We start from the raw sequence: 12357 nt of genomic DNA on the forward strand, positions 1-12357 counted from the left end.
GAGGACAGGTGTACCTCTGCCAGGTCTGAGAACAGGGCTTGACTGGCGCCGCGCCTCAGAACGTCCCAATAGCTCCGGGCCACAAACTGACGACTGTCTTTTTTAACCACCTGCAGGAGTTTTTACCAGAAGCACAAACATCGTACAAGAAAAACAGAGGACAACTGAAGGAGGGAAGAGAGGATGAAATGAAGGAACGACCATGATCATTTCTCTCCATCTCGTTTGAAATTGACAATCAATCAAAGGCCAAATGAAAGATTTCATCACAAAATCGGAGGGATTGCCTTAGTGATATGCTAATCGTATAGAAGACGGATCACAGTAACATTTAAATAATGACCAGTCTCACAGTGATATCGCTATTATAGTAGAAGGATTTGTCATCGTATCAAAGAGATTTGATGCAATGACACAATCCAACACTGGATTTCTAGACAGGGGGATTGTTTTACAACTATCCTCCCACTTCCCTCAGATGAGTCAGACATTTAACAAGACATCATTTGACTCCATTCCGTTTTCCTTCGCTCCAGTCAACCGACACTGATACAGCACGGTGGCTTGAATATCACTTTGAATTCACTCACGTAAAGTCGTTAAGTATAAACCACTCACAATGTGTGTACAGACTGAAGCACAACCAACAGAAGAGTGTTGAAACCTCATCTATAGCACACATCCAATACAGTGATTGGCCACCTGTCTTGTCTCTCTCTATAGGGGAACACAGTGATTGGCCCACCTGTCTTGTCTCTCTCTATAGGGGAATACAGTGATTGGCCACCTGTCTTGTCTCTGTCTATAGGGGAATACAGTGATTGGCCACCTGTCTTGTCTCTCTCTATAGGGGAATACAGTGATTGGCCACCTGTCTTGTCTCTGTCTATAGGGGAATACAGGGGCGGCCATTGAACATCACAGGTTGTACTGGCCTGTCGTCCATCGGGTTAGTGACAGGAGGGAGACGTCTGCTCCTCTATAGGGGGACAGACAGTGGCCTGGTTCTGGGGCTGTGTTTGAGTATAGACCATTATGCTCCTTCACTCCCCCACAGTGAGTGGAGGGAAATGTGCATTAAGGCTCAGTGAGAGACAGGGCTATAGTCTAAACATGACCACGTAGACAGCCTATTGATCTGAGAGAGAGTCCTCTATGGGTTAAGCTGGAATCAACACTGACTATCACTAGCTACGTCTCAAATGGCACCCTATTCCCTATACAGTGCACACACTTACTTCATAGAGTGTGCTTACATCCGGACTGTGTTTACTTCATAGTGTGCTTACATCACAAGGACTGTGTTAACTTCATAGAGTGATTACATCACAAGGACTGTGTTTACTTCATAGGGTTATTACATCATAAGGACTGTGTTTACTTCATAGAGTTATTACATCATAAGGACTGTGTTAACTTCATAGAGTGATTACATCACAAGGACTGTGTTTACTTCATAGGGTTATTACATCATAAGGACTGTGTTTACTTCATAGAGTTATTACATCATAAGGACTGTGTTTACTTCATAGAGTGATTACATCATAAGGACTGTGTTTACTTCATAGAGTGATTACATCATAAGGACTGTGTTTACTTCATAGTGTGCTTACATCATAAGGACTGTGTTTACTTCATAGAGTGATTACATCATAAGGACTGTGTTAACTTCATAGAGTGATTACATCATAAGGACTGTGTTAACTTCATAGAGTGATTACATCATAAGGACTGTGTTTACTTCATAGTGATTACATCATAAGGACTGTGTTAACTTCATAGTGATTACATCATAAGGACTGTGTTAACTTCATAGAGTGATTACATCATAAGGACTGTGTTTACTTCATAGAGTGATTACATCATAAGGACTGTGTTTACGTCATAGTGCGTTTGCATCATAAGGACTGTGTTTACTTCATAGAGTGATTACATCATAAGGACTGTGTTTACTTCATAGTGTGCTTACATCATAAGGACTGTGTTTACTTCATAGAGTGATTACATCATAAGGACTGTGTTTACTTCATAGTGTGCTTACATCATAAGGACTGTGTTTACTTCATAGAGTGATTACATCAAAAGGACTGTGTTAACTTCATAGAGTGATTACATCATAAGGACTGTGTTTACTTCATAGAGTGATTACATCATAAGGACTGTGTTTACTTCATAGTGTGCTTACATCATAAGGACTGTGTTTACTTCATAGGGTTATTATATCATAAGGACTGTGTTTACTTCATAGTGTGCTTACATCATAAGGACTGTGTTTACTTCATAGAGTGATTACATCAAAAGGACTGTGTTAACTTCATAGAGTGATTACATCATAAGGACTGTGTTAACTTCAGAGTGATTACATCATAAGGACTGTGTTAACTTCATAGAGTGATTACATCATAAGGACTGTGTTTACTTCATAGGGTTATTACATCACTAGAGTGATCTTATTTGCACAGGGTTCTTACTAGTCTGCTTACTTTATTGAGGTGCTTACTTCAAAATGTGTGCTCACTCTACTATCCATACTATTTGCCCCCCCCCCCCCCCCCCCCCGGTTCTATTTTAAGCCAGTGTGTTTCTTAGTCATTCTAAATCAAATCATCCTCTTTTGTTGACGCCCCTCTCTCTGACCCTTAGAATCGTTACTCCTCCACCACCCCTCCACCCCTCCGCAATCAATCACTCAGTCAATATGACAGACAGCCAGAACACAAGGAAGGTCTATTTCGATGGATTTCTATCTATTTCACTCTATTTCTATAGATCTAGATATACAGAGTTTAGACCAGGGACAAAGGTACACAGGTGTGTCCGAAATGGCTCCCTATTCACTAACGCAATACTTTTGGACAATAGTAGTGCACTATATAGAGAATAGGGTGCCATTTCGGGCGCGGTTGGGTTGATACATACGCTGTTGATGGGAGCAACCTGATATCCATAGAGCTGCATACTCTTTTACACAGAGAGACGAGGAGGAGGACGACACGGCATGCGGTCAAAAAGGAGGAGGACGAAGAGGAGGAGGAAGAGGAGGAAGAAGAGAAAGGTCACATGTTAGAATAGATGCATGCAAGGAGAGACACACTGGCTCAAATGCACAACAGGAGTACTGCTCCCGTAAACCAACACACTTGTAGCTACACAACATAACACAACGTGCTCTACAGGTATTACTTCTCTATAGGTCATATTTCTACAATAAAGTAAACCACGCTTGCATCCATAATGGCACCCTGTTTCCTCGAAAGTGACCTACTTTTGACCCAGAGCCCTGGTCAAAAGTAGTGCACCACATATGGAATAGGGTGCCATTTGGGACATCCACTATCAATCAAATTTCAATCAAATTTATTTTATATAGCCCTTCGTACATCAGCTGATATCTCAAAGTGCTGTACAGAAACCCAGCCTAAAACCCCAAACAGCAAGCAATGCAGGTGAAGAAGCACGGTGGCTAGGAAAAACTCCCTAGAAAGGCCAAAACCTAGGAAGAAACCTAGAGAGGAACCAGGCTATGTGGGGTGGCCAGTCCTCTTCTGGCTGTGCCGGGTGGAGATTATAACAAAACATGGTCAAGATGTTCAAATGTTCATAAATGACCAGCATGGTCGAATAATAATAAGGCAGAATAGTTGAAACTGGAGCAGCAGCACAGTCAGGTGGACTGGGGACAGCAAGGAGTCATCATGTCAGGTAGTCCTGGGGCATGGTCCTAGGGCTCAGGTCCTCCGAGAGAGAGAAAGAGAGAAGGAGAGAATTAGAGAACGCACACTTAGATTCACACAGGACACCGAATAGGACAGGAGAAGTACTCCAGATATAACAAACTGACCCTAGCCCCCCGACACATAAACTACTGCAGCATAAATACTGGAGGCTGAGACAGGAGGGGTCAGGAGACACTGTGGCCCACTCCGAGGACACCCCCGGACAGGGCCAAACAGGAAGGATATAACCCCACCCACTTTGCCAAAGCACAGCCCCCACACCACTAGAGGGATATCTTCAACCACCAACTTACCATCCTGAGACAAGGCTGAGTATAGCCCACAAAGACCTCCGCCACGGCACAACTTAAGGGGGGGGGGGGGGGGGGGGGGGCGCCAACCCAGACAGGATGACCACATTAGTGACTCAACCCACTCAGGTGACGCACCTCCTCCAGGGACGGCATGAGAGAGCCCCAGTAAAGCCAGTGACTCAGCCCCTGTAATAGGGTTAGAGGCAGAGAATCCCAGTGGAAAGAGGGGAACCGGCCAGGCAGAGACAGCAAGGGTGGTTCGTTGCTCCAGAGCCTTTCCGTTCACCCTCCCACTCCTGGGCCAGACTACACTCAATCATATGACCCACTGAAGAGATGAGTCTTCAGTAGAGACTTAAAGGTTGAGACCGAGTTTGCGTCTCTGACATGGGTAGGCAGACCGTTCCATAAAAATGGAGCTCTATAGGAGAAAGCCCTGCCTCCAGCTGTTTGCTTAAAAATTCTAGGGACAATTAGGAGGCCTGCGTCTTGTGACCGTAGCGTACGTGTAGGTATGTACGGCAGGACCAAATCAGAGAGATAGATAGGAGCAAGCCCATGTAATGCTTTGTAGGTTAGCAGTAAAACCTTGAAATCAGCCCTTGCTTTGACAGGAAGCCAGTGTAGAGTGGCTAGCACTGGAGTAATATGATCAAATTTTTTGGTTCTAGTCAGGATTCTAGCAGCCGTATTTAGCACTAACTGAAGTTTATTTAGTGCTTTATCCGGGTAGCCGGAAAGTAGAGCATTGCAGTAGTCTAACCTGGAAGTGACAAAAGCATGGATTAATTTTTCTGCATCATTTTTGGACAGAAAGTTCCTGATTTTTGCAATGTTACGTAGATGGAAAAAAGCTGTCCTTGAAATGGTCTTGATATGCTCTTCAAAAGAGAGATCAGGGTCCAGAGTAACGCCGAGGTCCTTCACAGTTTTATTTGAGACGACTGTACAACCATTAAGATTAATTGTCAGATTCAACAGAAGATCTCTTTGTTTCTTGGGACCTAGAACAAGCATCTCTGTTTTGTCCGAGTTTAAAAGTAGAAAGTTTGCAGCCATCCACTTCCTTATGTCTGAAACACATTCTTCTAGCAAGGGCAATTTTGGGGCTTCACCATGTTTAATTGAAATGTACAGCTGTGTGTCATCCGCATAGCAGTGAAAGTTAACATTATGTTTTCGAATAACATCCCCAAGAGGTAAAATATATAGTGAAAACAATAGTGGTCCTAAAACGGAACCTTGAGGAACACCGAAATTTACAGTTGATTTGTCAGAGGACAGACCATTCACAGAGACAAACTGATATCTTTCCGACAGATAAGATCTAAACCAGGCCAGAACTTGTCCGTGTAGACCAATTTGGGTTTCCAATCTCTCCAAAAGAATGTGGTGATCGATGGTATCAAAAGCAGCACTAAGGTCTAGGAGCACGAGGACAGATGCAGAGCCTCGGTCCGATGCCATTAAAATGTCATTTACCACCTTCACAAGTGCCGTCTCAGTGCTATGATGGGGTCTAAAACCAGACTGAAGCATTTCGTATACATTGTTTGTCTTCAGGAAGGCAGTGAGTTGTTGCGCAACAGCCTTTTCTAAAATTTTTGAGAGGAATGGAAGATTCGATATAGGCCGATAGTTTTTTATATTTTCTGGGTCAAGGTTTGGCTTTTTCAAGAGAGGCTTTATTACTGCCACTTTTAGTGAGTTTGGTACACATCCGGTGGATAGAGAGCCGTTTATTATGTTCAACATAGGAGGGCCAAGCACAGGAAGCAGCTCTTTCAGTAGTTTAGTTGGAATAGGGTCCAGTATGCAGCTTGAAGGTTTAGAGGCCATGATTATTTTCATCATTGTGTCAAGAGATATAGTACTAAAACACTTGAGTGTCTCTCTTGATCCTAGGTCCTGGCAGAGTTGTGCAGACTCAGGACAACTGAGCTTTGAAGGAATACGCAGATTTAAGGAAGAGTCCGTAATTTGCTTTCTAATAATCATAATCTTTTCCTCAAAGAAGTTCATGAATTTATCACTGCTAAAGTGAAAGTCATCCTCTCTTGGGGAATGCTGCTTTTTAGTTAGCTTTGCGACAGTATCAAAAAGGAATTTCGGATTGTTCTTATTTTCCTCAATTAAGTTAGAAAAATAGGATGATCGAGCAGCAGTAAGGGCTCTTCGGTACTGCACAGTACTGTCTTTCCAAGCTAGTCGGAAGACTTCCAGTTTGGTGTGGCGCCATTTCCGTTCCAATTTTCTGGAAGCTTGCTTCAGAGCTCGGGTATTTTCTGTGTACCAGGGAGCTAGTTTCTTATGAGAAATGTTTTTAGTTTTTAGGGGTGCAACTGCATCTAGGGTATTGCGCAAGGTTAAGTTGAGTTCCTCAGTTAGGTGGTTAACTGATTTTTGTCCTCTGGCGTCCTTGGGTAGGCAGAAGGAGTCTGGAAGGACATCAAGGAATCTTTGTGTTGTCTGTGAATTTATAGCACGACTTTTGATGATCCTTGGTTGGGGTCTGAGCAGATTATTTGTTGCAATTGCAAACGTAATAAAATGGTGGTCCGATAGTCCAGGATTATGAGGAAAAACATTAAGATCCACAACATTTATTCCATGGGACAAAACTAGGTCCAGCGTATGACTGTGACAGTGAGTGGGTCCAGAGACATGTTGGACAAAACCCACTGAGTCGATGATGGCTCCGAAAGCCTTTTGGAGTGGGTCTGTGGACTTTTCCATGTGAATATTAAAGTCACCAAAGATTAGAATATTATCCGCTATGACTACAAGGTCCGATAGGAATTCAGGGAACTCAGTGAGGAACGCTGTATATGGCCCAGGAGGCCTGTAAACAGTAGCTATAAAAAGTGATTGAGTAGGCTGCATAGATTTCATGACTAGAAGCTCAAAAGACGAAAACGTCATTTTTTTTTTTGTAAATTGAAATTTGCTATCGTAAATGTTAGCAACACCTCCGCCTTTGCGGGATGCACGGGGGATATGGTCACTAGTGTAGCCAGGAGGTGAGGCCTCATTTAACACAGTAAATTCATCAGGCTTAAGCCATGTTTCAGTCAGGCCAATCACATCAAGATTATGATCAGTGATTAGTTCATTGACTATAATTGCCTTTGAAGTAAGGGATCTAACATTAAGTAGCCCTATTTTGAGATGTGAGGTATCATGATCTCTTTCAATAATGACAGGAATGGAGGTGGTCTTTATCCTAGTGAGATTGCTAAGGCGAACACCGCCATGTTTAGTTTTGCCCAACCTAGGTCGAGGCACAGACACGGTCTCAATGGTGATAGCTGAGCTGACTACACTGACTGTGCTAGTGGCAGACTCCACTATGCTGGCAGGCTGGCTAACAGCCTGCAGCCTGGCCTGCACCCTATTTCATTGTGGAGCTAGAGGAGTTAGAGCCCTGTCTATGTTGGTAGATAAAATGAGAGCACCCCTCCAGCTAGGATGGAGTCCGTCACTCCTCAGCAGGTCAGGCTTGGTCCTGTTTGTGGGCGAGTCCCAGAAAGAGGGCCAATTATCTACAAATTCTATCTTTTGGGAGGGGCAGAAAACAGTTTTCAACCAGCGATTGAGTTGTGAGACTCTGCTGTAGAGCTCATCACTCCCCCTAACTGGGAGGGGGCCAGAGACAATTACTCGATGCCGACACATCTTTCTAGCTGATTTACACGCAGAAGCTATGTTGCGCTTGGTGATCTCTGACTGTTTCATCCTAACATCGTTGGTGCCGACGTGGATAACAATATCTCTATACTCTCTACACTCGCCAGTTTTAGCTTTAGCCAGCACCATCTTCAGATTAGCCTTAACGTCGGTAGCCCTGCCCCCCGGTAAACAGTGTATGATCGCTGGATGATTCTCAAGTCTAATACTGCGGGTAATGGAGTCGCCAATGACTAGAGTTTTCAATTATGTAAAGGATAAAGTGTTCACAACGTGCCACACTGGTAATACAGCTCCCAAAACATACCGTCAGATTGTCACAGATAGCACCATATGATTGTATCATTCACATGGCACCTTAACATACACACACCATTAGCATAACGTTATCCTAACGTTAAAGAGACAGCGTATCTGATTCTGTTATTGAAGGGGAACGGAGGATCAGCGGACCACATATTAGACCATCTGGGCTGTGTCTGAAATGGCCCCTTGTTCCCAACAGATGTAGGATCTTAATTGCTGAGAATTGTCCTGCACAGCAGGAAGTGCAAACTTGTAGTTGCATTTGAGTTTTAAAAAGGATTCTGAAGTTCGTAATTTCCACTTTAAAATGTCAGACTTTATTTGGCCAAACAAAAAAGGTATCAACCCCCTACAAAAAAAATATTTATTATAATCCACATAATAATTCACATTTCCTGTTGATGCAGGATTATTTTCCTGCTGTAGCAAACTAGCTCTAATTAAGATCCTACATTTGTATAAAGCGCACTTATATTGACTATGGGCTCTGGTCAAAATGAGGGCACTATACAGGGAATAGGGTGCAAAAGTAGTGCACTATATAGAAGGTCGGTTGTTTAGCAGCAAAACCGAGGCGTGCGCAACTATGGGGCAAAACAGACGTGGTTGGCTTAGACTGTTGACAACATGTAAACTATATTTAGTCTCCAGTGGTTATTGAAAACATAAATACATTTGCACAATAAGCACTTGTTGTCTCTCAAATACATTGTTACAGCTGATACTGTAGGTAGCTAATTTTTGCCATATTAGCATAGACATGACCAGTCAAAACAAGACATGGTATCAATAACAAGATGAAACGAGCTGAAACTGTTACGGTGAGTGAATGAGGACCCAAAAGCGAACTAACTTAAACAGAGCTTCTTTAATAACCAAACATAGGTAGGCTCAGATAGACCGGCAGATTCCGACAGGACAGGACAAGGTTACAGCAAACATGACGATAGTCTGGCTCAGGCATGAAACACAACAAACAAGAATCCGACAAGGACAGGAACAAAAACAGAGAGAGATATAGGGGACTAATCAGAGGGAAAAAGGGAACAGGTGGGAAACGGGGTGACGAGGTAGTCAGGAGGAGACAAGGAACAGCTGGGGGAAAGCGGGGGAGAAAAGGTAACCTAATACGACCAGCAGAGGGAGACAGGGTGAAAGGAAAGGACAGAAAGACACAACATGACAATACATGACAGTACCCCCCCACTCACCGAGCGCCTCCTGGCGCACTCGAGGAGGAAACCTGGCGGCAACGGAGGAAATCCTCGATCAGCGCACGGTCCAGCACGTCCCGAGAGGGAACCCAACTCCTCTCCTCAGGACCGTACCCCTCCCAATCAACGAGGTACTGGTGACCACGGCCCCGAGGACGCATGTCCAAAATCCTGCGGACCCTGTAGATGGGTGCGCCCTCGACAAGGATGGGGGGGGGGGGGGGAAGACGAGCGGGGGCGCGAAGAACGGGCTTAATACAGGAGACATGGAAGACCGGGTGGACGCGACGAAGGTATCGCGGAAGAAGAAGTCGAACTGCGACAGGATTAATGACCCGAGAAATACGGAACGGACCAATGAACCGCGGGGTCAACTTGCGAGAAGCCGTCTTAAGGGGAAGGTTCTGAGTGGAGAGCCAAACTCTCTGACCGCGACAATATCTAGGACTCTTAGTTCTACGCTTATTAGCAGCCCTCACAGTCTGCGTCCTATAACGGCAAAGTGCAGACCTGACCCTCTTCCAGGTGCGCTCGCAACGTTGGACAAAAGCCTGAGCGGAGGGGACGCTGGACTCGGCGAACTGAGATGAGAACAGCGGAGGCTGGTACCCGAGGCTACTCTGAAAAGGAGATAGCCCGGTCGCAGACGAAGGAAGCGAGTTGTGGGCGTATTCTGCCCAGGGGAGCTGCTCTGACCAAGACGCAGGGTTGCGAAAAGAAAGACTGCGTAAGATGCGACCAATAGTCTGATTGGCCCGTTCTGCTTGACCGTTAGACTGGGGGTGAAAGCCGGAAGAGAGACTGACGGAAGCCCCAATCAAACGGCAAAACTCCCTCCAAAATTGAGACGTGAATTGCGGACCTCTGTCCGAAACGACGTCTGACGGAAGGCCATGAATTCTGAAAACATTCTCGATGATGATTTGTGCCGTCTCTTTAGCAGAAGGAAGCTTAGCAAGGGGAATGAAATGAGCCGCCTTAGAGAACCTATCGACAACCGTAAGAATAACAGTCTTCCCCGCTGACGAAGGCAGTCCGGTGACAAAATCTAAGGCGATGTGAGACCACGGTCGAGAGGGAATGGGAAGCGGCCTGAGACGGCCGGCAGGAGGGGAGTTACCGGACTTAGTCTGCGCGCAGACCGAACAAGCAGCCACGAAACGACGCGTGTCATGCTCCCGGGTGGGCCACCAAAAACGCTGGCGAATGGAAGCAAGCGTACCCCGAACGCCAGGGTGGCCGGCTAACTTGGCAGAGTGAGCCCACTGAAGAACGGCCAGGCGAGTAGGAACGGGAACGAAAAGAAGGTTCCTAGGACAAGCGCGCGGCGACGGAGTGTGAGTGAGCGCTTGCTTTACCTGCCTCTCAATTCCCCAGACAGTCAACCCGACAACACGCCCCTCAGGGAGAATCCCCTCGGGGTCAGTGGAGGCTACTGAAGAACTGAAGAGACGAGATAAAGCATCAGGCTTGGTGTTCTTAGAGCCCGGACGATAAGAAATCACGAACTCGAAACGAGCGAAAAACAGCGCCCAACGCGCCTGACGCGCATTAAGTCGTTTGGCAGAACGGATGTACTCAAGGTTCCTATGGTCAGTCCAAACGACAAAAGGAACGGTCGCCCCCTCCAACCACTGTCGCCATTCGCCTAGGGCTAACCGGATGGCGAGCAGTTCGCGGTTTCCCACATCATAGTTACGTTCCGACGGGGACAGGCGATGAGAAAAATACGCGCATGGGTGGACCTTCTCGTCAGAGAGGGAGCGCTGAGAAAGAATGGCTCCCACGCCCACCTCTGACGCGTCAACCTCGACAACGAACTGTCTAGAGACGTCAGGTGTAACAAGGATAGGAGCGGATGTAAAACGATTCTTGAGGAGATCAAAAGCTCCCTGGGCGGAAACGGACCACTTAAAGCACGTCTTGACAGAAGTAAGGGCTGTGAGAGGAGCTGCCACCTGACCGAAATTACGGATGAAACGACGATAGAAGTTCGCGAAGCCGAGAAAGCGCTGCAGCTTCGGCGAGGCCGAAAGGAAGAACCCGGTATTCAAAGTGCCCTAACGGAGCCCTAACGGAGTGTTAAACGCCGTCTTCCACTCGTCCCCCTCCCTGATGCGCACGAGATGGTAAGCGTTACGAAGGTCCAACTTAGTGAAAAACCTGGCTCCCTGCAGGATCTCGAAGGCTGAAGACATAAGAGGAAGCGGATAACGATTCTTAACTGTTATGTCATTCAGCCCTCGATAATCTATGCAGGGGCGCAGAGACCCGTCCTTCTTCTTGACAAAAAAAAAACCCCGCTCCGGCGGGAGAGGAGGAGGGGACTATGGTACCGGCGTCAAGAGCTACAGACAAATAATCCTCGAGAGCCTTACGTTCGGGAGCCGACAGAGAGTATAGTCTACCCCGGGGGGGAGTGGTTCCCGGAAGGAGATCAATACTACAATCATACGACCGGTGTGGAGGAAGAGAGGTGGCCCTGGACCGACTGAACACCGTGCGCAGATCGTGATATTCCTCCGGCACCCCTGTCAAATCACCAGGCTCCTCCTGTGAAGAAGAGACAGAGGAAACAGGAGGGATAGCAGACATTAAACATTTCACATGACAAGAGACGTTCCAGGAGAGGATAGAATTACTAGACCAATTAATGGAAGGATTATGACAAACTAGCCAGGGATGGCCCAAAACAACAGGTGTAAAAGGTGAACGAAAAATCAAAAAAGAAATGGTTTCGCTATGATTACCAGAAACAGTGAGGGTTAAAGGTAGCGTCTCACGCTGAATCCTGGGGAGAGGACTACCATCCAGGGCGAACAAGGCCGTGGACTCCCTTAACTGTCTGAGAGGAATGTCATGTTCCCGAGCCCAGGTCTCGTCCATAAAACAGCCCTCCGCCCCAGAGTCTATTAAGGCACTGCAGGAAGCTGACGAACCGGTCCAGCGTAGATGGACCGACAAGGTAGTGCAGGATCTTGAAGGAGAGACAGGAGTAGTAGCGCTCACCAGTAGCCCTCCGCTTACTGATGAGCTCTGGCTTTTACTGGACATGAAGTGACAAAATGACCAGCAGAACCGCAATAGAGACAGAGGCGGTTGGTGATTCTCCGGTCCCTC

General features: G+C 46.2%; 1 protein-coding gene across 3 annotated transcripts in view; it reads right to left on the bottom strand.

Moving 5' to 3' along the window:
* Positions 1–12357, bottom strand: part of LOC110534793 (calcium uptake protein 3, mitochondrial) — a 54498-nt gene that overhangs the window by 12957 nt on the left and 29184 nt on the right. For 2 of the 3 annotated variants that reach the window (XM_090210220.1, XM_090210218.1), the window contains exons 8-9: positions 2920–2961; positions 15–110 (exon numbers count right to left, since the gene is read on the bottom strand). The exons of the other annotated variant lie outside the window; for it this stretch is intronic. In XM_090210220.1, coding sequence (XP_090066346.1) covers positions 15–110; positions 2920–2961 — 138 coding nt within the window. The remainder of the gene's footprint in view (positions 1–14; positions 111–2919; positions 2962–12357) is intronic. 3 annotated transcript variants of the gene reach the window in all.

This window comes from Oncorhynchus mykiss, chromosome 19, assembly GCF_057628025.1.
Source record: "Oncorhynchus mykiss isolate SJ-2025 chromosome 19, ASM5762802v1, whole genome shotgun sequence".
Taxonomy (NCBI): Eukaryota; Metazoa; Chordata; class Actinopteri; order Salmoniformes; family Salmonidae; genus Oncorhynchus; species Oncorhynchus mykiss.